The sequence below is a fragment of the Cavia porcellus genome, unplaced genomic scaffold (assembly GCF_034190915.1).
Source record: "Cavia porcellus strain 051 isolate PalLab524CR breed Dunkin Hartley unplaced genomic scaffold, mCavPor4.1 scaffold_38, whole genome shotgun sequence".
Taxonomy (NCBI): domain Eukaryota; kingdom Metazoa; phylum Chordata; class Mammalia; order Rodentia; family Caviidae; genus Cavia; species Cavia porcellus.
The window spans coordinates 7,238,980-7,264,836 of record NW_026947521.1 but is presented as its reverse complement, the minus strand read 5'-3'; the positions used below and the strand labels follow the sequence as shown (position 1 = coordinate 7,264,836).

Sequence of the window (25,857 nt, the reverse complement as noted above, 5' to 3'; positions counted from 1 at the left end):
TAAATTGTTGCAAGAGTACAAGATAAAATACATGCAAGGAAAGTGAAAATAAACTGTGTGGAGAATGGATTTGTCACAATAGCTGAGGTAGTGACATCATGCTTTGTGTACCCAGATTTACATGGCCTAAGTTGGCCTCAGTGGGGCTCAAGTGGAAGGAGGAATTAACCAGCTCAGAACTCCCCACTGAAATGCCTCTGAGCAGGGAATGCATGGAGTTCATACCTATGCTTTGGTAGCAGGCACAGTGCTATGGACTGTAACCACAGCCTGGCTTTGGTTGTGGGGGAAGCCAGACCCTTTAAAGCAGCTCAGCTGCTGGCTGGGAAACCAAGGTGGCCTCCTCCCATGTTGGGTTGCTGCCATGTCCCCACTAAGGACTCCAGCCAGCCCAGGTCCCCACCCAAAGCATCAGGAAGACTCAGCTGCCAGCCCTGAAGTGACAATGGGCTCGAACGGCTGTGCATGGGGAGGGCACAGCCCAGGCAAATGAGCTGGAGTGCGGATATAGAGGCGACAGCTGCTGAGCTATGCTTCTGCATCTGTGCTCACCAGGATGGAGGACAGCCTGGAGCAGCCTTGCCCAGGGCAGGGGCCTGGGGATGGACAGGCCCTTGCTAAACTCCAGGACCTGGCCCTGAAGTGGTTCATGGAAACACAGGCCCCCTCCATCCTGCAGAACGGGGCCCTGCCCCCTTGGTTTCATGGATTCGTCACCCGCAAGTAAGGCTGCTGTCCCCAGGACCAGCATGGCCCACAGCCAGTGGGGGGTGGCGGGGACAGCACTGAGAGCCTGGTTGGGGACTCCAAGATGGCTGGTCCTGTCCTTTTTCTATGATAGATGGGCTGGGAGAGGTGGTGGGTTAGGGAGCAGATGGAGGGTGCTGTGTCCTTGGGGGGGCAACTCCTTTGGGCAGGGTGGGGCTAGTACCTGCCCCGTGCAGGCCAGAGTAGCTAGGCTGCCAGGATGTTTACAAACAGAAAGAGAATGGGTGGGGGTGTTCAGACCAGCTTTGAAAACGCTAATGAACAATGAGGGGTCACATCATTCATCACCCAGTGAGTGGGACACTGCTTGAAACTGGGCTCAGATGGGCTAGGGATGTAACTCAGTGACACAAGTGCCTGCCTGGCAAGCTTAAGGTCCTCAGTTTGATTCTTGGTATGCCACACACACACACACACACACACACACACACACACAAAGAAGGAGCAGGAGGAGGAGAGGAGGAAGAGGAGGAGGAGGAGGAGGAGGAGGAAAGAAAACAGAAACTGGGCTAAGAGCTGTCCCAGAATATATGGGTGTTTGCTTGCCCCAGGAAGGGCCAAGCTGTAGGGTTTGCTTTCTGGCTGGTTCAGCTTCCTACCTGCCAAGACACTAGAGGAAAAATGAGGGCCCAGCACCACACAGGCACAGAGCCAGGGCCAACTCTATGGACAGCAATGCGTGGCACCTCGGGGACTGTGCTCAGGTGGGACCCACACCTGGTTCACACTCTGCTATTCCAACCTGGAAATTATGGATAATTTTTTTAGCAAAGGGCCACGTGTTCATTGGGCATCAGCCCTGCAAATGACACTTTGATCCTGAGTAGAGGGAGCACTGGGTTCAGCACTCAGTGAGGGAGTATCTGGCCCTACCCAGCCAGAAGACAGCTGGAATTTCCCACCATGACTCCAGAATTCTTTGCATCAGCTAGAAATATCCATAGTTGCACAAGGGTCCCTGGGAAGGGGTATCCCCAACCTAAAAAAAACTGCCGGCGTGTAAATTCATTCTTGTTCCATAGCCATTGGGTATAAAGTGGGGGCTGGAGTCTGCCCAGGTGCCTGCTGGTGAGATGCAATTGGGGAGCAGTGAGGTTCCTGTGGCCTCAGAGCCCCCAGTCTACCCAGATGAGGTCTTGAATTTGCTTCAATAAGCCTGGGCTGCTGCTGTGTCCCCACCAGAGACCCCCAGCCAGCCCAGGTACCCATCCAAAGCATCAAGAAGACTCAGCTGTTAACTCTGAGGTGACAATGGGCTCCTATGGGCTGTGGCACAGGAAGGGCACAGCCCAGGCAAATGAGCCAGGTGCAGATACAGAGGCTGCAGCTACTAGGTTATACATCTGCGCCTTTGCTCACCAGGATTGGGGGGGGGGGTAGCCTAGAGTAGCCAGACCTGAGAGGGGCCCAGAGGACACAGACTAAACCATGAGATGCCACAGACCCTATCAGGATGGGGGAAGGGGGCTCTGTCAGGGTTGATGGGCTATCAATGCTAAGCTGGGCTGAGGGCACATTGTGGGGTGTGAGCTTGGTGCCTGCCTATGGTGGGGCCCAGGTCTCAGCTAACAGCACATTCCCTCCCCAGGCAGACGGAGCAACTGCTGTGTGACAAAGCTCTTGGATGTTTCCTCATTCGCCTCAGCAACCGGGCCGCTGGCTACATCCTATCCTACAGGTAAGAGAGTACAACCCAAGCAGGACTGTCCCTGGGTGCCACTCTCCACTCCCTTCTGTATGGCCACCTGCATGACAGGTCACCTTCCATGTGCAAGGTCAAAGTTGAGCCCCTCATGGAGTGCATGGGGGCCCAGAGGATGAGGCCCAGCAGGTGAGTTTGGAGCCCTAGGGCCAAGGAAGAGGAGCAGTTTGCTAGAAGCAAGGAGGAGATAGCAGGGGTGAGAGTAGATGAACCTTATGTGCACAAGTACAGAGGCCTAAGGGGCAGGGTACAGGGAGCCACAAGTCCCTAGGTACAGTAAAATGCAGGGTTCCTTCCCCCAGTGCAACACCTGAAGAGAAGGGAAGGCAGCCTGGATGCTGGCAAAGGTCACAAATGATGAGGGTCAATTCGATCACACTTATGTCTCACCAGGTCCTTTCAGGCATCCTGGGGAGGGAGGTCTGGAGATCAAGGGATGGAGGGGACCAGTGCCATAGGCTAGATGTGAGAGGCTGAGGCTAGATAGGATATCAGGGACACAGAGGGACAAGAGGCCAGCAGAGACAGAAATGTGGATCCTGGTCCAGGAGTAACTGAATCAGGAAGCCAAAGGGCCCAGGTGGCCCTAGGCCAGACAGACTCTAGGGTGAAAAGTTTAGATTCTGAAGGGCTGGGGATTTAGCTCCGCAGACATAATTGCCTGCTTGGCAAGTCCAAGGTCATGAGTTCAATCCCTGGTACAAAAAAAAAAATTTAGATTCTAATTCAGAATCATCACAGAGATTAGATTAGAATACTTTAAATGTAAATGTCAATCATTGTACAAATAGTTACTTCTTTTTGATTAGCCAGACACAATGCTAGGTACTTTGAATATAGTAATTTGGCAGTTTTCAAATACCTTTTCAGCATTGGAATTTGTGTGTGTTTTGTTGTTTTGTTTTTGTTGTTTCTCTGTTGGTATTTCCCCCCTCTATGATCTTATGTAACTTGCAAAAGCGATCAGAATGGGGCTGCTCAAAGAAAGAGAGACACGAAAGAGAAGGGAGCCTAGAAAGAATCCAACACATCTGTTCCTGGATAAACAGCAGGGTGACCACCATGCTTCCCGTCTTTTCAGTCATGGGTCTGGCAGTAACTGGATATCCAAATGGAAATAAAAGGCCACTGCTCACACCATGTACACAAATTAGTTCTAGGCAAATGTTCTACCACTGAGCTACACCTCCAGCCTCCACAAATTAATTCTAGAAAGATTACTGATCCAAGAGACAAAAAGCAAAGCAATAACATTTCTAGAAGAGGGAAACATTTTCATAAGCAAATGAAAATGCCTATGAGAACAGGATAAAGATTTCTTAAAATACATTTGATTTCCTTGAAATAATTTTTGATAATAAAAAAGATGACATAAAGGGAAGGAAAAGTTAAGGCAGAGTCTTAAAGAAGTTATATATTACAAGGATTGAGGGACTGAGGATATAGCTCAGTGACACAGTGCCTGCTTGGTCCTGAGTTCAATTCCTGGTACAAAAAAAAAAAACACAGAAGTTATATATTACAATTCATGTATCTAACAAAGAACTCATATCCAGAATATATGACGGACTCCTACAGGTAAGAAAAAAAAAAGACAAACCAAATAAAAGCAGAAGATTTGAAGCAGCACTTCACCAAATAGAAATATTCAAATATTAAACAGTGGGAAATAAAAATTGAAAGCACAATGAGCCAGGCCCGCCCGGTAATTTACCCCCATAATCCCAAAAACTTTAGGAGGCTGAGGTAGGAGAATTTCAACTTCAAGACAAATCTGGATGACTTAGCAAGACTCTGTCTCAAAATAAAAAATTAAGAAGGGCTGGAAAGTGAGCTAAGTGTGAAGGCCATAGGTTCAATCCCCAATAGCACCAAAAAACCAAAAAACCATAAATGGCTAAAATGGAAAAACAGATATTACCACAGTTGGTAAGCCTGTGGAATAATGGAGGATTCACACATTATAACAATTTTAGGAAATGATTTGGTCCAGACTATTCCAGCTAAACTGCCTCTGACTTATCAGTTCTACTCCTTGGTATGGTCTGAACAGAAATGAGTCTATATATTCAACCAAAAACACAGCAGCTATGTTTGTGAATGCCTATCTACAGAATGTGTAGACTGTAGATTTTTTTCATTAAATGAAATACTGCACATATGTCAGAAGAAAACAGAAACTAATGTTTCTGTTTTGTTTCAGAAACTAATGTTTTGTACAGAATTTTGTACAGAAACTAGTGTTTCTGTAATGTTCTACATGAACATCAGTTTTCAGACTGGCTGAGAGAAGCTAGATACAAAATTAGGTAGCATTTCATTTACATGAAGTTCTATGAAGGCTAAAATTAATCAAGGTGGTAAGGCCAGGTGGCAGCTCCATGCTGGACTGAGATGGGTCCTCGCAACTGGAAGGGTTTGCATCAAGGAGCGCTCAGGCATGGGATTAGGCAGGCTGCACACTTCTGATGTTTGTGCCTCTCCAAGTGCCAGTTATTCTCCCACACAAAAGATGATACAGAGGGTGAAGGTGGGGGTGGAATCCCACTGTTTCAGCAGGGTGGGGGTTAGAATGAAGCTGAGTTGTGAAGACACAGAGTCAGATCTCGTCTTTGTTTAAAACTATGAGATTTTGCTCATGATGGTTTTCTGGTATTCATTTTGGTCTTCTAAATACAAGGACTGAGCAGTTCTGAAGGTGAGGCTCTCACCAGTCTGGTCCACCGTCTCTCCTCTTGATTCTACCAAAGTAAGCTCAGATCCTTCCCAGGCTCCAGAACCCCATGGGGTGAAACCCTCCCAAGCTCCCCAGGGATACCAGGCCTCCCAGAAAGAGGAGGGGCCCAGGCGGCTATGTCTGTCCTGGGTGCAGAGCTAAAGCACTCTCCTGCTCCTCAGGCTGGCCCAGGGCTCAGCCCCCAGACCACGTGTGTTTGTGTTACAGGGGCAGTGATCGCTGCCGGCATTTTGTCATCAACCAACTCAGAAACCGGCGTTACCTAGTCTCAGGTGACAACCTGAGCCATGGCACCCTGGCTGAGCTGGTACGCCACTATCAGGAGGTACAGCTGGAACCCTTTGGGGAGACGCTGGCTGCTGCCTGCCCCCGGGTAGGTTCCTCTCATCTTCTAGTTGGGTGGGGGCCCAGGCCAGGGCATCCTTGGTTCTGCCAAAGGCCATTTTGGCTTCATTGTCTGCTGCCCCTGGGCACTAGGGTTGGACAGGGTCCCTGTTTGAAAAGAGGACTTAGAACATCTTACCTAAAGTCAAAGGACAGATGGGGTCATTTCATTACCCAGGAAGCCATCCCCGGGAGGCTGCTGGAGGCTGAGGAATGTGTAACCTCACAGTTGCTCTCTCTCCACTATGCCAGCCAGAGGACCATGATGTGTATGATGCCATCACCCTGGGCCTCCACCAGACCAACTTGGGTCTCACAAAACAGTCAGCAACATCCCCCACCACTGTACCTGATAAGGCTGCTGGCCCCCATGTCCCTGCGAAGGCCCAGGACTCCTTCCTGCACACTGATAAAAGCCTAGCCCCAGGTCCCCGGATCCTTGCCAAGGAGGACAACACCAAGGTAAACAGACTCCAGCCACCCAGGGAGAGTTACCAGAATGGGGAAAAGGTTATCATACCAGTCAGCTTCAAGGTGTTGTGCCTGGCAGTCCCTCCAGCTGCAGGGTGAGCAGCAGGTCAGAGAGACACAGCTCCAGCAGGAAGCGAGGGCAGCCAGCCACTCATGGCATGCCTGCCCCTGGCTCACTGGATGTGTGTCATGCCTGGTCTTGAACACTTTTGGGTTGTGTGACTCTGAGCCAGTCACTCGATCTCTATGAGCCTCAGTTTACTATTCTTAATGTTCTTGGAGGTATGAATGAGAGAATAGATATGAAAAGCCTGGATACCCCCAGTGAATGATAAAGTGGAGTGTTCCAAAGGTCAGTACTGTGCTCTCTTCCTCAGCATCCAACAAGAGGGACTCAGAGAGCCTCCTCAATATCTGTCAAGACTTCTTTGGTTTAGAATAGAATCTAGACTCTTCCCCAGGATCACAGGAGCCCTGGCAGGTCCTGCTCCCTCCCTGTCTTTGTTGAAGGTCTCTTTGGCTTCCAGGTTTTCCCTGAGGTCGCCCAGCTTCTCCCACATCAAGTCTTTTGTTTGCAGCGCCCTTGGCTTGGCATGCCATTCCCTCTAGATGTCTAGCTACTCACTCTTGATACCTTCAGCCTTTCCTCATGTCCCTCCTCAGAAAGGCCACCTACACTTCACAAAACATCTCCATCCCCCATCACTCTTTCTGGCCCATTCCAAGCACTGACCATGACCTGATGCCACCTGACCTTGTGCTGCATCACATCCTACTCTACCATATGATAGAGCCAGAGTTCATGTAAACTCCCAAGAGCTGGCCTTGCTCACCACAAAGTTCTCATCACCCCAAACTGTCTTCCATACAGCTAATGCTCCCTAAATACTTGAAAGAAGCAATAAGCAATGAACTGGGTGGCAGGAAGGGGCTGGGCATTGAGTTGGGGGTTCAGAGGCCCCCAAGGACTCATGGACCACAAAGGCCAAAAGAGCAGGGCAGGGTGAAGTTGGGAGGCCCAAGTCTTTAAACACCAAGGTAAGGTCCATGCTCAGAGTCCCTGAGTACAAGGGCTGGCAAAGATCCTGGTATGATTCCCATCCTTGCCTATAACAGCTGTGTAAACCTGAGAGACCCCAGATGACCTGAGGATATTGCTGCAGCAGGTGCCCTTAAGATGGTCTCTCTCTCTCTCTCTTTCTCCCTAGGTCCACAGCAAGATGCCTGCCCTCCCTGAGAGGAGCTCCCCACTCTTGGATAAGTCTCCTGCCAGTCCCAGTGACCTCATCTATGCAGACCTGAAGAAGACAAGCCAACCACGGCTGAGCCTAGGAACAGCCGTGTCTGGCCAGGCCTGTCCCCCAGACAGGGAGGCCCCACAAAGGTTCTCGGATGGACATCAGGACAGGCCTGATTATCTGGAGCCTGCTTTCTCTGGGCTGAGCCTGGACCAGGGCCATAAAATGCCTCCCACCTCCTGGGGGCCACTCCTGCCTCCCAGCTCTGAAAACTGGGGATCCTCTGCTACACGGAGGCAGGGGTTTCTACAGCTAAGTCATGAGTCTCTGCTGTGCTCCCAGGACAGCTTTACTGATGCCTCAGACCTTGTCGGGCCAATAGGTCTCCTACAGGAGGCCCACAATACAACTGACCAGAAAGATAGGGTCTATGAGCAGATCCCAGCCTGCCAGGGTGACCCTGCCAGGCTCCTGGCTCCTGGCGCCAATCCCATGTATTGTACACTGTCACCGCCCATGAACAGTGGCAATGAGAGGATCTCAAGGCCCCCAGAGGTAGACAATATCTACGAGCAAATCCCAGCAGCCAAGAGCAAGGAGCCTGGACAGACACATAAGGTGCGCTCCATGGGCAGAAGGTGCTGCTGGTCTTGGGAGCACCTTGGGCATGGGCGGGCTAGGTCATCACCCCTGCCCAGACATACCTAGATTTTCCAACTGAGCATCTGTGTGGTGGGGGTTGGGAAGCTGCCAGACTTAGTGGTGGGGCTTTGAGGCCTGACAGCTTTTTCTGCAGTAGATGGGCTTCCTGGCCACTCTCTCTAGGCCTCTGCAAGGGTCTTGGAGCCTCAGAAAGGGAGAGGAGCCCTTAACCTTAATTATGGCTAAGTTCCCCACTATTCTCATAACTTTACGTATGACAACTTTCCCAGAATTACACAGGGCATCCAGTTAAATTTGAGTTTCAGATAAACAACAAGTAGTTTTTGTAGTATGTCTCAAATGCTATAGTTGTTCTTGGTTTGTCTGAAAATCAAACTGATTTGCCTCCTTGGAAGACCCTCCCCATAACCCTACCTCCTTCTCTGTGAAAAGTGCCGGTATCCCATTGTGTCCTGTGGCAGCTGCCCAGGGAACAGGGCCAGGCAACCTTTCACACTCTGGGCTTAGCCATGAACAAGTTTGTTATCTCTGAGGGTTTTCAAGAAGGAAGACAGGAGGCAGGGGTCAGGAAGGCACAGGGAGGTCCAGGTGAACTAGCCAGGGTTCCTAGGAAGCAAAAACCCCACCCCTCACTCTGCGTGAACCTGGGCACAATGGCACTAAGAGGCCACCCTCACTGGCAGAGCTGTGGTCTTGGGCACTCAAAGCCTCTGCACCTGAACAAGAAGTGACACCTTCCCAGTTGTGAGGCCTCTGCAGGAAGTTCACTAACTGCCTGCTTGAGTCAGGCTGTGCCTACATTAGCACAAAACAGCCTGCAGGGTCCAATCTTCCCACAACCAGAGAGAGTCCTTTAAGGACCTCAGAAGCCACACCCCAGGCCTGCACTTCCCCTGGCAGCAGCACCATGTCCTGTCCCATACATAAACTCCTGGGTACAAACTCCTGGTCTCCAGCTATGCTGGAGAGTTCTGGAGTCAAGGGAAACCAACGCCATGCAGGGGGGTCAGGTGGGGCTCACCATCACTTTCTATCTCTTCTTTGTATGTGTGTTGGTTTCTTTGTAAGACAGGGTCTTGCTACATAGTCCAAGCTGGCCTTCGAATTTGCGGTGATCCTCTTGCCTCGGTCTCCTGAGTGCTGGGATTACAGGTTTTTCCTTCTCACACTCTTTTTCTCTAACACCTCAGTAACCAGGTGAAAGTGAATCCTTCCTGCTAAACTGGAGTGTGAGGTAGAGTTTTGGGCACTTGGAGAGGCAGAGACAGTAGCCAGGAAGTCTAGCTCTACCTCGTATCCTAGGCATGGGCCCCCCACCAGATCAATGTCCTGGGCCCCTAACCCCAACTCTCTCCCTCCTGTAGCCTGACAAGCTCCGGAGGATCTTCTTTGCAGACAAGAAGCACAGATACTGAAGAGGGCCTGGCCCCAGATTCCCTGGTCACTGAAGCCCTCCACTCCCTCAAAGGTATCCTGGAATCTTCAACCCAACAAAACACTGCGGATCAGGCTCAGAGATGCAGCTTGGGTGCCTGCCTAGAGGGACCTCCCTCAGCCTTTACGCCTATGCGTCCCACTCCCTGGTGTCTCCATGCAGAGGACAAAAAAGCCATGAAACAAGGACCAGCCGTAAGGAGCAGCATCCTGCTTCTTAGAAGAGAGAGCCAAGACTGGTGCTTGGAGTTCACTGACAGGTGCTAGGCCTGAGCTGGGACGAACACCTTCTTAATGGACAGGGGACATTATGCAGCTTCCTGGCTCAGGGTCCAGGCAGCAAGCAGCAAGGAAGAGGGGCAGGAGCTGTATCCTCTCTTTTGTCCCACAGGGACATAGCAGCAAGGCCTGGCCTCAAAGCTGCAGCTTGACCTTAGAACAAGTTAGGGTCCCACTACCCACTCACAGCTCCTTCTGGCTCCCCTGATTCCAGCCCCAGGCACAGTTGGGCAAATCCCGATGCTCCCAGTTTCAGTCCTTTGTGCTACAGTTAGAGAAACCATGCCTCTTGGTGGAGGGGTAGTGGTTTGGGGTCATAACGCTAAGCAAAAGCTCCTTAGAAAGGCTGTTCACATTAGGGGTTCCTCTGGAACATAGTGACAATGGCATCGGCAGCCAGCCAGGAGTGCTGGGTGCCATCCCTCTATGGTCAGGCCATTTTGCCTGCCCTCTGCCTCTAGCCAGTCTGACCTGAGGCCAGCCCCACCCTGTGGTCCTGCTTCTATGGAGCTGTGGACTCCTGCTGGGCATGGCTCAGGTCTTCTGCTCCTGCTTGGGATCTTTCCTATTTTGTCCCTTGTCCCACTTGCCCCCATCTCCCCACCTCCATAAGGGTGAGAACTGGGGGCAGTGGTCAGGACTGACCACACCAGATAGAAGATCACAGGTGGTCTCCCTCCTGTCTGACCCTGGGCACAATTAACTTGGAGCACATCCGGGACAGCCTGACTATGGAACTCTGCCTGCTGAAAAGCAGTGACCTGAGAATCCCCACCTCCTGAGGGTTGGAGGATTGAGATGGGGTGTTTCCCCTTAAGGCATTATGATAAGACCAAAGCTAGAGCCTGGGGAAGACAGGCCACACTTAACCCTGCACCAGGGTGCTATGCCCATGGAGGGTTACAGTGACTAGGAACATAGGCTCCACAGATCATTTCCAAACATCAGCAGACACAAAGAGTGTGGGACACAGTTTTTACTACAGGAGTTCACAAATCTGTGGTTAGCACACACCAGCCAGGTGGCCTGGGAGGAGCTCACAAACCAGACAGTGACAAGGATGAAGCCCTTTAGACAGCTGCCCAAACCCCTTTGCCTTGGGAAGGGGGGCAGGGTGGCAGCGTGCAGCCTAGGATTTGGGGGGAAAATTGCATAGCTTATTAAAACTCTGACTTCTTTTTTTCCCCTACTTATTACCGGGCAACTGGGGGGTCTGCCTAGTACACAGATAAGTGAGATCCCAATTCTTCCCCTTAAGTTTCCTGTCTTCCACTCCAAGAGGGACAGGAGGGACCAGGGGCCCTGGAGCTGGACCACCTCATATCCTCTTCCCTGATTAAGGCTGATTTTTGCTGTTGACGGTGTAAACCCAGAGCCTCGGATCCTCTCCTAGGTGGCCAGAGCCACAGCCCTGTAGATAGCACTGAAGATGATGAGCATTCAGGCCCTCACAGGGTCCTCAGATCCGGATGTGAAAAGTGCTGAAAAGACAGAAAGGACGAGGTGGGTGAGAATCAACCCAGGGCTGGCAGAAGCACCTGGGAAGACCTAACCCAGCCCTGGCCAGCCTGGCTTTAGGGAAGCTGCATAGAGGGGACATTAAGCACCCCAGGTAGGGAAGACCAAGGAATTGCGGCCCCTGGGAAACTCCAGCCTTCAGTGATAACTAAGGGTCTCCAGGGTACCCTTCCCATGAGAGTCTGACCCTGCATGGGCTTTGCAGGTGACTTCCTGGTCTGGTACCTGCCCATGGCTGTCTCCTGGGACAGGTTGCCCTCTCTCGCTCCAGCATCCTGGTTGGCCCTGCCTGAGCCCTAGGCTGGCAGTACCTGAGGAAGTCAGGGGCCTTGGCAATCATATCCTCAAAATCAGCAAAGCCCAGTTTGCCATCACCATCCAGGTCAGCCTCCTCGATGACCTTGTCGCACACCAGCACCACCTCATCCTCGTCCAGCTCTGACTTGGTGAGTCGGGCCAGCGTCAGTTCCAGGTCCGACTTACAGATGAAATTGTCAGTGTTGAAGTCTACAGGCCAGAAGGGAAGTGTCAGTGGAGATGGCTGAGGCAGGGCTGGGACCCCAGAAACCCCAAGGAGTCTTGTCTTTGCTACCCTTGTCCCTGGCTGGCCACACTGACTCTGCACCAGTCCCTGGCACCCTCAGGACATATTCATGCATACACCAGGAGCCCTGCAAACCAAGGGGGTTTACCCACATGGCATATCTTTGACACACACACACACAGAGTTGACAACTCAGTATTCACTGCACCCACAAATCCCAAGAGTGTGTGTATAACCACAGTCTGAAGCTGAGAGATCCTAGGAACATTGACCTCCTGGCCAGACATCAGGGGATTTCTAAAGTGAAAGGCCTTGATTGCAAGCCAAGTGATTGAGTCAAGGCCATTAAGCCATTCAGAGAGGCAATGAGAACTCTGTATGGTCTACTGAACTAAGAGTCACGTTCCCTGAGTGGTACCATGGCAAAGGAGGGTCTAAAGTCACATACCTGCAGCTAATTAACACATATATCATGTTGTACACAACACATGCAAGCAATTTCATCTATCTCTTAAAAAAGAAAAGTCTGAGTTTGATCCCTGCTACCAAAAAATAAAAAATGAAAATAAAAAATAAGATGATACCAAGCCCTTTGTCCCCATATCCACAATTTAAAAAAAAGAAAAGTCATGGTGGGAGAAGCAGGAGTCCCTTAGAAGGGGCACACAACTGGCTTTGCACATACAGAGCACAGCTTTGATTCCACCAGTTTGAAGATCTCACTACCATTCCAAGCACAGCAAAGCAGATCACCAGTGTACTAGGCTCATCATAGCAAGCTCTGACCTTTCCCACCATGCTCAGCCTAAAGCTGCCTTGAGTTTTTCTACACATGAGTTCTCCTGCCTTGGGTGCCCTTTCAGCAAATGCCTATTCATCTTCCAAGTTTCTGCTGAAACAGTACCCCATGAGGAGTTTTCTAGATGTAAGGATTCCTTTGTTGAGCTCCTCCGCCTGCAGAGCTGAGAGACATGAATGGTGGTGGTGGAGGCTCTAAGTGCTACATGAGCATTGTGTGTCCTTCATTGAACTTCTCTAGGGATGGGACCTGCCCAAGATCACATTTTTGGTCCATGCTGGACCTACAGCCTGAGCACTTGAGGGTACCTAGTACCACCTGCCCGTCCCAGCACTGGCCCTGAAGGCCTCTGGGACAGGCATGAAGTGAGTTTGCCTCTGCTTTGTGGGAACACACAGGAGGGTCTGTGATGGATGAGGTACTGGCTCCTATGCCTGTTATGCATGACATACACTGTACTTCCTTCCTAGGTAGATAACAGCCTTTCCCAGAAGCAGCCCAGGGGCTGAGGCCAAGGGATACATAGAATTTGAGAAGTTCTTAGCATGAACCATAGAACCTGTATTATGAAGGATAGAAACACAGGTCCTGGCTTTTTGACACAAACATGATGTGAACATAGCTAAGCCAAAATCCTCTCAAATAAACATCATGAGAAATAAGTGTAGACAGCTCCTGATGAGTTTTGCTGCCTTTGGGGTCACAGCTGCGTAAGGTGCTGAGGACAGGAGGCTGGGCATGGGATCTTGTAGTCCAGGACCAGAAGGCCCAGCTCTCTTTAGTCCTTGTGTCCATGTCTGAGAGGGCACACCAGGCCCACAGGCCTTCAGTGGGTGAGCAAGTATGAAGATCCCTCCCTCGGGCTGGGGATTCATTGCATGCCATCGCCATCTGGTGGCTTGTGAGAGGTAGGGCGAGGACTGGGCCTCCTTGCTGCCTGACTTCTCCATAGACTAGGCCTCCTTTCTAGCTCCCACAATCCAGTGTTGCATGACCTCTTGATAACATAGCTTCCCTTTCCCAGGATCCCTACGGTGTCAGGCCCCTGAGTACTAGACTGGTGCCTGGCTTGGTCCCCACAGCCTGATCCTAATCCACTCGAGACTCACTGTCCTCCCCACCCCGTACCTCAACCTCTCCTGCTTCCCTGAGCTCTCACCAACTTGTTTCCTGAATCTGCAAGGACATCCCCTCTGCCATGGATGCTACCTTGTGTCTTCAGAGAACACAACATCTCAGGTCCCAGATCCTAGCCCAATGTCACTACGTTTTTCTCTTCCTCATACCAACCAAGACTGTCTCCCAGGTGTGGTTTGTCCCGAAGGCCAGACTTGAACACAGCCACTGCTCAGAGGACAGCCCTGTGCCCTGCACACTGTGTCCTGAATACAGGCCTCACCGTAGATCTTGAAGGCATAGTTGGCCTTCAGCTCCCGGGGCGCTGACTCGCACAGCACGGAGAACATGTCTACAAAGTCGTTGAAGGTGAGGTTCCCCTCACCATCCTCGGAGAAGGCCTCCACAATCCTCTCCTTGAAAGGGTTCTCCTGAGGAAGACAGGACAGCTGTCACTGTCACTGGGCCAGTCAGGCAGGAGGCTCAAAGCCAATAGTTGTGCATGGCCTCAAATGCATGGCCTGACCCTGTGCACCTTCATTTCCCTTCTGCAAAATGGGAACAGTGAGGACATCTGCTCAACTGGGTCACTAGGGACTCCAGATGAAGCCCACGCAGCTGGGTGACAGCCTAGCAGTGTGAGGAGCCATGCAAGGCCTCTGTGCTCACAGCTGTGCCTCACTGAGTCTGGAGCAGCGTAGAGGTGTCCCCTCCACGTGAGGAAGAAAACACCCAGGGAGACAGAGGTGGAAGCAGGGCCCAAAAGATTGGATACCTGGACCCAGATGCACAATGAGAGTCACAGAGCCAGTGCCAATGCCAGGCTTACAGTCTCAAGCCCCTGGGTGCTGAACAACACCCTTCGATGCCACATGGCTTGGACCCACCCTGCCAGCCTCCCTCATCCCCGCTGGCCAGCACTTGGACAGCCCACTGTGTGCCAAGCTCAGGCCGCCCAGAGGCTCAAGAACAAAGTGCTAGGGCACTACATCCTCTCCACACTCTGAGCCCAGTCCCACTGATGTGGAGAGGTCCAGATATCTGCTGAGTGCAATATAACCACAAAGAGGAGCTCAGATGTGGCCCAGATGGGTGCTGATGCCCACCCTGAGTGCAGATACCCATTCTCTGCCCACCTTCAGGGTATGCACGTACCCGGAGCTCCGGCATCTGGATGATCAGGCTCATGGGCACGTGGACAATGGGGCTCTTCCTGTAGTCCATGGGTACCAGGTTGGGGGCCAGCTCGTAGAACCGTGCGTGCAGCCTTAGGAAGCAGAGGAAGGCATGAAGGGCTGCTACCTTGTCTCCCAGTATCCCCTAACACCTGGTGTAGCCCAGCTCTGAAAGCCAACCTCACCAGATGGGGTGAGGTCCATGAAGGGACCAACTACCCTCCCCACAAGAGGTGGGGTTACAGGGAGGAGGCTCTTCCCAGACCCCTGCGCTGACAGAGATGGTCCCCGCCTCGCTGTTTCCACTGCCACCTCCTGGGCCTGTATCTGGATCTTTCCACCATTTCCTCTGAGCTTCAGACCTGACACAGGCTATCTCTTTAACCTCCTCTTCTTCACTGTGCACAGAGGTGCTCCACAATCCCCATTTACAGCTCAGCACATGCACTGCGTCTGAGAGGTGAAGGGTGATTTGTCTAAGGCTGCACAAACTTTCCTCTTCCATTAAGTTCAGGAAGATTTATATATATGTCCTATCCTAAAATCCAGAGCCAAAACTACTTGTGCTCTCAAACATCTTGAGCATAGGACAAAATATGAAAGCTTCCAGGTTTATGTGAGAAAGTCAATAGTAGCCTGATGGCAGGACTCCGTGGGTGGCATCTAGAATGAACCAAATGCACCTGCAAGCCTAAGTGCCAGAGTCTTCTAAAATAACATGCCCATGCTGGGCATGGTGGCTCATGCCTCTTATCCCATTACTCAGGAGGCTGAGGCAGAATGATTGCCAGGACTACAAAGTGAGTTCAAGGCCAGCCTGAACTACATTGTGAAGCCCTATCTCAAAAGGAAAATAAATAAATAAATAAATAAATTAAATAACATGCCCACAAATCACATAAAATCTAGAAGAATGTTATTAGGACCCACTATGCAAGGATAGCTTGCCCAATGCATTGTCACAATGCAAGAACAGCTTTGCAATTTGGAAATCTATGACTATAAGTCATATTCATAAGCAAACATTTTTTATTAAATCCATACATAACTGTATAGCTGAATGCATGAAACATTCTTCACAAGTTCTATACCACATATCACACTGGCGATCCTTCTGAGTGACAGGGAAGAGGGAAAAAGAGTTGGGAGGCTGAATTCACTCATTGCTTCTTACTTACTTTTGAATTTTTAAAAAAAATTTTTGATGCTACTTGTGGAACTCAAGGCCTCATACATGCAAAACATACTCTCTACCAGTGAACTATATCTCTAGCTCCAATTTTTTTAATTTTCAAAAGTACTTATTAACAAAAATAAAAAAGCATGCTAAAAGTATGTATTATTTTCGTCTACAAAAAACTTGAAATTTTTAACAAAACAAATGAAAGGAGTTTTTGCTCCTGCATTTGGAAATGCTGGAATGCTAGAAAAGACATTTCAACCTCAAGTCAGTATCCGAAATCATACTTACATAATAAAATATAGGAATAAACCCATATAAATGGGAAACTTTTTTTTTTTATAGGTACCAGGGATCAAACTCATGACAACGTGCTTGCAAGGCAGGCCCTTATGCCACTGAGCTAAATCCCCAGCCCCATAAATGGGAAACTTTTAATCACCACTCTTTTATAAGGTTAACTCAGGAGTGCTTTGTGAATGTAATTAGTTAAGACAATAAAATAATACATTCCAATGTTGGAAAGGAGGAAGCAAATTATTAGTATTTGTTGGAATATCAAAAATAATCATCTTTAAAACTATTTGAATGAGAAAACACTCAGGATCTTTTCTACACAGAAAAAATATATCTATCCATCTATCTATCAGCATTAATTTACTAAAAAAAAGATTATGAAGGCCTCATTCAAAGCTGGATTGTAGCTCAGCACTGAGTACTTGCCCGGCAAGTGGGGGAAACTGGGCTCCATCCTAGCTCCATGCACACACACACAAGAAAGGTCCAATTCACATGATTTGAAAGAATCACAAAGCTGGAAATGACTAAATCTAAAATTAATGCAACATACATTCAAAACATAGAACTTTACCTAAGGGTATTTAAATATTTTGGGTAGTCAGAAATCAGTTTTGTTTTTCTGATTAGAAAAACTTAATACTGCAGTGGAACCAACTTTGTCTACATGTTTCTTCAAAATACAATCTCAACCAAGATCTGCAAAGGGTATTTTTGGGAACTTGCCAGATTGAAAACTTTGTTTGAAGCAGTAAATACAGTAGAGTTTTAAAAAGAGGAATTGGGTCAGAGATTTAGCTCAGTGGTGTAAATGCTTGCCTGGCAAGTGTGGGGTTGTGAATTCAAGGAATTGGATGTGGTGGTGCACATCTGCAATCCCAGCATTTGGGAGGCTAAGGCAGGAAGATCGTGAGTTCATGGCCAGCCTGGGATACATAGTGAGTTTAAGGACAGAGAAACCCTGTCTCAAGGGGAAAAAAATGCAATTGGAAAAACCTTTGCCTTAATAGATGTTGAAAGTATTTAAAGCAGTAATAAAATTATTATGAAACTGACACTGGTATTGAAGGGTAGTGGGAGAAGTAGACTTAGATGTAAAAGACAATCAGACCATGATATACCAGCATTTGAAATCCCCTAGAAAAAGACTGCTGTGTCTGGACATCAGAAACCAAGTCTACCTTCATGCTTGGCTTTCATAAACTATTTTTTAAAAATTAGCCAGTTGTGGTGACACAGGCCTCTAATCGAAGCTACTTGAGTGACTGAGTCAGAAGGATCAAAAGTTTGAGGCTGGTCTGGGCAATTTAGCATGAACCAGTCTCAAAAAATAAAAAAGGTCTGGGGAGATAACTCAGTATGAGGTCCTGGGTTCAATCCTCAGTACAATAATATTAATAATAATACTAATAATAATGCTTATTTAGAACTTGGTTGCCAAACTTTACAAAGGAAGAGATTTTACAGTACGCATCTCAGTTTCCTAGCCACGCTGGGACTGATTGACAGCAGCTGCTTCTTCATAAGTCTAATGTTCTAGACTTCATAAGTCATAAGTTCTAATGAGCCCCAACTGGCCAGCTGCATTTACTTACAGCGCATGTTGGAACCCATGGACAGCAGAGTTGCAGACTCCTGGGTTAGTAGCTCAGTGTGGAGGCCCTGGATACAATCCCTCATGTCACAGACATGCACACACATACAGTTGAGAAAATAAACAATGAGGTAACAACTATGCAAACACCTTGGGGTGCGGAAGGACTGAGCCTCCTTCCTCTGTCCTAAAGAGACAAAAATTTCTGTCCCACTCATTCAGGAACACGACAGAGCTAGGGCCAAGGGAGCTAAAGCCCTGAGCTTTCTTTCACCCACAGAAGGAAAGAGGCTGGTGGAGTGGGAGGTCATGTGGGGCTTGGCACTGGGTAAGGGGAGAATGGGCCCAGCACTTCTTGTGCTTGGTGTCACTGACCCATACTGCTGGGGAAGACAGCCTTCCATTCAAGCCTTCCTTCCCACCATCAAGTAGCTGCTGCTTTCCAAAACAGCTCAGGGGGAGCAGGCAGGGAGGAGAGCAGACCACAGAGAGATCTGCACTGTGAATAGTGCGTGGACCCACAGGGTGAGGGGGGATCAGTCACTCTTGCTCTACCGGAGTCCAGGAGGAGGACGGAGAAAAGCAAGGGGCCAAAACAGAGTGTCACAAGGGCTATACCACCTCCCTGCAGGGAGAGCTGACCTAGGGCCTGGCTCATCTCTGGGCAGCCTCTGTGAGATTTAATAACACTGTCACTCTGGCCCCTCAGCCACAAGAACCTGGAGCAAACAGTGCAAGGGACACTGCATCCCTACCTCCTAGTGGGATATCTGAGACATGCTGGGGACAGAGCCAGGGCTCCTGCTCCAGGGTGACATGGCAGGATAGAACCAGGATGCCTGCTTTAAGAGTACACAATGGGGACAGGAAGCTTCACTCCCTTGCCCACTTGGCCACTTTGTAGAGCAAGTCCTGGATTCAGTCTGCCAGGCTCCCGTGAGTGCTAACCTAGAGGCAGGTCTTGAAGGAACTAGTGACAGAGTGGGAAGGGGATCCATGATCAGGAGGGGACATCCAGCTGCTAGGATCCTTCATCTCTCTTGGTCTCAAGCTTGGCGGCAAGATACAGAGGTTAGGGTGCTATCAGGCCAGGGCTCCAGGAGCCAGGACTGCCCTCCCACAGGGCTGCCACCTGCCAATGGGACAGAGACACGCCCAAAGACCAGGCACAGTCGCTCAGGTGCCTGCTGTGGCCTTGATACCTCTTTCCCCTGGGGGCAACCCTGCTGTTCTCCAGCTGGGAACATTCTCCCATCCTTTATACAGCCTCCTCATGTATCTCCTGGAAGCCCACAAATGCCATTCCTGATGCCAAGTGTGGGCAGGAAAGTCCAAATCTACCTATGGGTAAGTCTGGTAGGTGCTAGCATCTAAACCAGTGTCACCCAGGGCTCCCCAGGATGTGAGACAACTGGGGTGACAGGAGGTGGGGGAAGCACCCAGTTGACTCTGGAAGGAGGTATGGCAATATCAAGGCAGAAGTAAAAAATTGGGTCCCAGGTAGCAGAGACAGCTTGTGAAAAGGACAGAATGAAAATGGCACAGATCTCAGGAGAGATACAGCCTGGGGCTATCTGCAACATGGGATGGAGGGGGGTTGCTTGCAGCACAAGACAAGTTGGGCAAAACTTAAGAAGGTCTGCCCACCAGAACACCTGGATGGTGGCTGTGGGACACATTCAAGAGACACTCTGTCTCAGTGGGGACTTAGCTTACATCACTAAGCCACAGGCTAAGCCCCAGTCATCAGGCACTGAGTAGGACTCCTGCCTTCATTTTCCAGAACAGCTAAGGCAGACAAGTCACACCTTGCCTGTGGCCACGGAGTTGGAACCTGGAAGTAGAATTCATGTTCCCCAAGGCTAGGCCTCTCAAGGGGAAAGCAGGTGTCCCCACCTGCCCGGGGACAGGCAGAGTGGTAGCCTAGGCAGGTGCATGGACTGGCCAAGCAAAGAGATCAAGGATGCACTACAGTACAGCACTAGGGAAACCACGTAGGCACTGGCCAAGCCTCCGTTGATCTCCAGGGAAAGTGAACTTGAGGCTTCGCTGGCTTTCGATGCCACCCAATAGCCTGGGCCCTTTAAGGCCCAGTGAAGGCTACAGGCCATATCCCTGACCCACCAGCACAGGGTTGCTCCAACAGCTGGAACTCCCAGGAGTGAAAGAATATCAGAGCTGGAGAACAACAGACAGGGCCTCCCTATAGCAGCTCCCCATGAGGCAGGGAAGCAAGGCACCCGTTGGAGCCAGATCCCTGGTCCCTGGTGGAATGAGCTGCATCAAGTTGCTGAGCCACATCTGTGTGGTGGTGGTGGTGGTGGTGGGGTAACATGATATAACGTCATGGTAAGGATTAAATGACCCCGCCCTGGAGAGAGGCCAGCATAGTAAGCAGATGCTTCGTGCCTGGCAGAGAAAGTGGAACAGTGAAGAGCTCTCAAGTCTGCATAGCGGCCCAGTGCAACTGAGGCCTGGATACAGTGTCCAAGCCATTCCTCAGTGCCAGCTTCTACAAGCAGCCCACGCAGGGTCCCTGACCCACCCTGCCACAGCCCCAGCCCCAGCCCTAAAGGAGTAGACAAGAAGCCACACTTACTTGAGGATGTCCTTCTTATTGAAGAAGGTGCAGTCCTGTGGAGGAAAAACACACATGGTAGGCCTGAGGTTCCAGGTCCCTTCCTGGAGCCACAGGGCATCACAAGACAGCATTGCATGGAGCCAGAATTTGCCACGACCCATGTCTGGCCTGCCCACCCTGCCCAGGGACAACTGAGTGCAAGGGACTTTGTGATGTCAGGCTAGGACACATGGTGGGGAAAAAGATGGGTGCTCACAGATGGGTACAGCTGACTTGAGGGCCAGCAGGATATGCTTGCTGTATGAGGACAGCAGCTGAAGACAGCTCTGGAAACCCCACGTTGCAGGGCTACAGGCCTCTCTGCCTCTGTCCGCCATCACAGCATGAAGGGAAACAATCTCCTGGGCTGAAAGGTAGGCTCAGAGGGCACTTATGAACTTCAGGCTTTGGGTGCAATCTGGAGCCACGGACATCAGGACAACTGCACTATACACTGAGGCAGCCACAAAGGATGCACAAGGTACACACAACAGCAAGGGTTCTTGTTGAGCACCTCCAACAGGGCTTCAGCGGACACTGGCATAGCTTTCCAGCCCACAGAGCTCAGCAAGCCTGTCCTTCTGAGGCCTTCTGAGGCCCTTCTGGGTGATAGATGAAGGCACTAAGCTGCTTAATACCTTTTGGAAAACCAGCAGGGGGTTGGTGGTGGCAGAAGTGGTACAGGTGGTCTTTAACTTTTATCAAAGGCTCTTTTGTGGCAGGAAAGGCTCTGGGAAAACAGACAGGAAAACTCCCTGCCTAGTAGGCCTAAAACAGACAGAAAGGGACCTTGTAATGGCTTGGACACTGTATCCAGGCCTCAGTTGCACTGGGCCGCTATGCAGAAAGATTCCTCAGCAGGCCTCAGGCCTGAAGCAGGCAGCAGAGAGGTAGGGGACTGTGCCTTCCAGGTGCAGACCACAGGAGGACTAGAATAGGACAGGTCCTGGCTCCTGTCTCCCTTCCTCTGACCTGTGCATCCCACTTTCCCACTTCCCCTCTTCCTTACTTCCCCTCTCCTCCCTCTCCTATGACCTGGTTAGCAAGGTAGCAGCCTGGGTTAGAAAGGGCACAGCCCCCTACCATGTACTGGCCCGGCTCAGGAGGTTTTGATCCATGGGTACCAGTGGCAAAAGATGCACAAGTTCCCCACATAACCATGGTCCCTTGTCACAGTTGCTCATGTTTCTCCTCACCAATGGTCCTTAGGATGTAGTACCTGGACCAGCACCAGCACCAGCAGCCCTGTGGGAAATTGGTAGAAATGCAGGCTCTCGGGCTCCACTTTGATTCTGAATCAGATACTCAGGGGAACCTGGGAACCTGCATTTCTAGCACCTCCCAGTGAAGCTGACATGCACAAATATGAAAATGTCTGCCCCCCAGCAGAGTCACCAGAGGAATTTTAAAATGTCTGTGTTCCCTGTGACCCCTCAGCACCCCGGACCAAATAAGTAGGTATTCCTGGGGGTTCATCTGGGCACCAGGGATCTTCAAAGTCACTCAGGCAATCCCAAGGTGCAGAAAGGCCAAGACAACGGTTACCAACTGGCTCTAAATATTCTAGTCAACTTTTGTTGGGTGTGGTGGTGCATGCCTATAATTAAAGCACTCAGGAGGCTGGGGCAAGAGGATAACCATGAGTTCGAGGCCACCCTGGGCTACATAATGTGTTCAAAGCTAGCCTGAAGTACTTAGTGAGACTCTGTCTCAAAGAGCAAAATAAAATAAAGCCAAAATTGGTTGACACCTGGACAGAGGTTGCGGAACAGCTGGAGAAGGAGTGAGGGGTGCTGACTGTAGCTCTTCAGAATGCTTGGAACATGGAATAAGAGCTGTGTACAAAGGCTGCTGAGCCCAGTCCAGCCTAGTGCTCTAGAGTTAGCACAGGCAGTCACCCCAAGATACTATGGAATCACTGAGAGGGGACAGGGTCACACCTGTGCTTTAGAAAGGTCCTGCATGGCTGTCCCATAGATAGCTCCCCTGAGAACTCCCACAGCAAGAGTCCTGGCTGGCACAAAGTTGGTGCCACTCTGCCCTGGGATGATGGTTGAAGAAGCAATGTGCTTTCCAGTGGTGATATATAGTATCTGATGAAAGGACAAAGAAGGGAGGAGGGAGGATGGAAGGGGAAAGGAAGGGAGAAGAGAGAGACCCAAGAAACAGGAGTGTGGTCAGGCCTTCCAAGAGATGAGGAGGCTTGGCCCAGGGCTTAGCATGGGGACAGAAGATGGAAGTTCCAGGGGACAGAACATGAGGCTAGGTTACAGGGCCTGTTCCTAAGGGAAACCACAGGTTGAGGGACAGTGAAAAGTTCCAATGGCTGGAGGAGTAACAGTGAGTTTGGGGGAGCAGCCAGGCCTGTTTCAGTGTTTGAGGGGTCTGGGTAGTGGGTATGCAATGCAGCACAATGCTCTAGACAGGAGCCTAAGCTTTGGGTATCCTTGGTCCCTGGAAACTGAGAAGGGGACACCACACCTTGGAAAGGAAAGACTGTCAGGCTGAAAGGTACCAGGAAACTGGGGGTTCCATGGGGGTGAAGCAGCTGTAACACAGGGCTACCCTAAACCAGGCCTGCAGCCAGGCTGGGGAATTAGAGTGAGGAGATGGGGCTCTCAGGTTTCTTGGCTCTTATTTCTCCCCACCCTGTCTAATGGGCCCTGGCAAAAGACCACAATCCAACACTGGACCCAGCTCTGTTGGGTAACCCAATGCTGGGCTGATGGGAGTGGGAACCAGGTCCCCACCCCCACCAGGGCACAGTGTACTTCTGGCTATAGGGGGCTTGCTTGTGCCACCTCTGGCCTTTATCCCAGCTGCCTGTCCACCTGGAATGTCTTCACTAGGCCCCACTAGCCAAATTTCAACTCCAAGAGCCTGCCCAGCACTGCCCTGCCCTGTATCTGCACCTTCTAGCCTCAACTGAAGCCTCTGCCCGGCCAGCCTCCCCCACCCACCAGCACTTTTCCCTGGGACACACTCTGCCACCTACCTCTATCACAAGGACCACACTGGAGGTGTCAGTCTGTCTCACTAGACTCTGCATGCCCAGCCTACATCATCAGAAGAAAGGGAGAAGCCTGGGATTCATGATTTAAATGTTGATGAGCCCTGCCTGGCCATAGCAGTAATGAGCTCCCTTGTCTCCTTAGCTCGGGGCTAGGAATCCATCCTGGACCATCCATGTGCTTGTGCCACAGTGCGGCCTGGAACACAGCAGGCACTCCATACATTCAGGGCCTCTCTTCTTGCCTGGAGCCTTCTGCTAGAGCTGGGAAACCTGTGTTATTCATGATGAGGGCTTCAGGACAGTACAGCCTTTTACTGCATCTTTGCCCATAGCAGAGGACTGACGCTGATAAAAGCATTCCTTAAGCCACAGGTGCCTACTGTGTCCCTCTCTTCTGGGAACAAAGGTGACCCACATCCTGTCCCCTGCCTGAGGATCAGAGAGGAGCCATCAGAATTAGGCCTTGAGGACTGAGGGTGGGAGAGGCTTCCAGGCCCAGGAAACTGCACAAGGAGGCAGCAACTACATGGTGTTCTCTGGTGGGCTTGGGCAGAGGCAGGCAAGGGCGGCGCGGGGGAGGGGGGCTGAGGAGGCACGGGGGCGCCAAGGAGGGACCCTCAACTTACAACCTCAGAACAGGTGTGCAGTAGGCTATCATCTGGACAGGGGCCTTCGGAGGTTTGCTCAGGACAAGGGGCAGAGGGAGGACCCTGGCTCGCCTGCTTGCTCTAGGTGTTTCTTCCCACTCATGTGAAGGTGAGCGTCACAGAGGACCTGTTCCCTTACTTCAGCTCTCTGCAGCCCTGCATTCACCGACTGACTGACTCTCCATCTTCCTCTCAGAGGGTACACCCCGGGACGAAGGCCCCAGGGTACACCGGGAAGGCAGAGGGGAGAAGGCGCGGCCCGACAATCACCAGCTGGGACGGGCCTCGTAACTGGCAGGGAAACTGAGGCTGGGGGGCGAGCACGGGTCATGGGCCCAAGGTCGGGCTCACGTGGAGCCCCGGCGTCCTGGCACTGGGAGGCCTTGATGGGACCCTGCTCACCTGGTAGTTGTCCAGCTGCTCTTCGGTGAAGATGGTCTGCTTGTTCCCCATGGCACCGGCCGGGAGCGGGGAGCCCCGCGCCCCCGCCCTCGCCACCAGGACCAGCAGAGCCCGCCGCCAGCCGCCTTTCCCGAGCTGCCCCAGAGGGGGCGCGCTCGGGACGTAATCGGCGCAGGGGGCGTGTTGGGGGGCGTGGCCTGGCGTGCGGCCCAAAAGAGGGGCGGGGCCTAGTATGGAGGAGAGGGCTCTGTGGCCAGGCGGGGGGGGGGGGGTTGGGCAAGGGCGTAGCCAGGGGAGGGTGGGCGGTGGTTGGTGCGGGGCGGGGCCTAGTTGGAGGAAGTAGGAATCTAGGGCGAGGCTGGAGATGGAAGGCCGAGACCTAGCCCGGGGGGGGGGGGGGGGGGCGGGCCTAACCTGAGAGGGGCGTGAACTGGAGAGCGCCAGGCACTGTCTGCCCCGCACTACCCGGGGCACTCAGGACTTCCGGTTGCGCAGCACACGAGTGCCCAACGTGCAAGTTCCCTCAGGGGCGTGGGAGGCGGGGTCCCAGGGATGCGTGTCATGGGGAGTCCCAGGGAAGCCCCGCCCTATCACGCGACCTTGGCGTGCCCTTGTCCCGTTGCTGTGCCCTTGGTTGTACTCCTCTGGCCCTGAACCCCCTCTCCCGCCCCGCGCCGGCCCTGCTCACTTGTCCCTTAGGGAGGAGGACTTGGTTAGCTGGCTGGAGATGAAAAGAACGTTAGGTGTCCAAGAAACTGCGGCAAAGGCCAGGACATTTTCTTGGGGTTTTAAGCACATGCCACTTAAGGAAATAAAACTTTATCCTGGTAAGGTGTCGGGTTGGGCCTGAGAAATAACTGGATTATGACAGGTTTGCGGCAGCAAATCACATAGATGTAATAAATCTAAGATTTACAGGACACAGAGACCTCACAAGGAAATGAAGACCTAGAGAATTGGCAAAGCAGAGCTGATTGTGGGAAAGTCACAAGAATATATAAGGAAGCTAAAAGAAAATGAGTTATTTTAATAAGATTGTGCATAATTATCTGAGTCTCAATCTGCCGTTGATAGTATTTCTTTTCTCCTGGTGCAAGGAGGGCAGCTTCCACATGGGAATTTCATCACCTCTGTTTGAAGATAAAGGGAGCCAGTGCATGCCTGAAAACAGAGGACTCTTGTTTTATTTGGTACCAGGAATTGAACTCAGGCCCTCATGCTTGCCAAGCTGGCACTGCGCCAGGGGCCTAAATCTCAGACCGACAGAGCACTCTGG

At 51.2% G+C, this 25,857-nt stretch overlaps 2 protein-coding genes across 4 annotated transcripts; one reads left to right on the top strand and one right to left on the bottom strand.

The window, feature by feature from the left end:
* Positions 1–336: 336 nt before the first annotated feature.
* Sh2d7 (SH2 domain containing 7) lies at positions 337–10,852 on the top strand. Of its 2 annotated transcripts, XM_003463591.4 has the most exons (6): positions 337–723; positions 2,357–2,446; positions 5,415–5,580; positions 5,844–6,053; positions 7,271–7,918; positions 9,328–10,852. In XM_003463591.4, the coding sequence occupies exons 1-6, from the start codon at positions 557–559 to the stop codon at positions 9,376–9,378; spliced, it is 1,332 nt and encodes a 443-aa protein (XP_003463639.1). In that variant the 5' UTR covers positions 337–556; the 3' UTR covers positions 9,379–10,852. The 2 variants fall into 2 exon arrangements, with proteins under 2 accessions (XP_003463639.1, XP_063099666.1); XM_063243596.1 differs by lacking the exon at positions 9,328–10,852 and having other exon boundaries at positions 7,271–8,016.
* On the bottom strand, positions 10,638–24,754 carry Cib2 (calcium and integrin binding family member 2). 2 transcript variants are annotated; one of them, XM_063243597.1, is made up of 7 exons: positions 24,582–24,726; positions 23,515–23,575; positions 20,499–20,533; positions 14,809–14,920; positions 13,937–14,084; positions 11,506–11,701; positions 10,638–11,157 (listed from the first exon to the last, which is right to left on the bottom strand). In XM_063243597.1, the coding sequence occupies exons 2-7, from the start codon at positions 23,566–23,568 to the stop codon at positions 11,136–11,138; spliced, it is 567 nt and encodes a 188-aa protein (XP_063099667.1). In that variant the 5' UTR covers positions 23,569–23,575; positions 24,582–24,726; the 3' UTR covers positions 10,638–11,135. The 2 variants fall into 2 exon arrangements, with proteins under 2 accessions (XP_063099667.1, XP_003463610.1); XM_003463562.4 differs by lacking the exon at positions 23,515–23,575 and having other exon boundaries at positions 24,582–24,754.
* Positions 24,755–25,857: the final 1,103 nt, after the last annotated feature.

Coding starts and splice junctions, on each gene's coding strand:
- Sh2d7 (XM_063243596.1), top strand. CDS start 557: ATGGAGGACAGCCTGGAGCAGCCTTGCCCAGGGCAGGGGCCTGGGGAT. Junction 724..2,356: donor CATGGATTCGTCACCCGCAA/GTAAGGCTGCTG, acceptor TTCCCTCCCCAG/GCAGACGGAGCAACTGCTGT. Junction 2,447..5,414: donor GGCTACATCCTATCCTACAG/GTAAGAGAGTAC, acceptor TTTGTGTTACAG/GGGCAGTGATCGCTGCCGGC.
- Cib2 (XM_063243597.1), bottom strand. CDS start 23,568: ATGCAGAGTCTAGTGAGACAGACTGACACCTCCAGTGTGGTCCTTGTG. Junction 11,702..13,936: donor CTATGCCTTCAAGATCTACG/GTGAGGCCTGTA, acceptor TCTGGCCTGTAG/ACTTCAACACTGACAATTTC. Junction 11,158..11,505: donor AAGGCCCCTGACTTCCTCAG/GTACTGCCAGCC, acceptor CTGTCTTTTCAG/CACTTTTCACATCCGGATCT.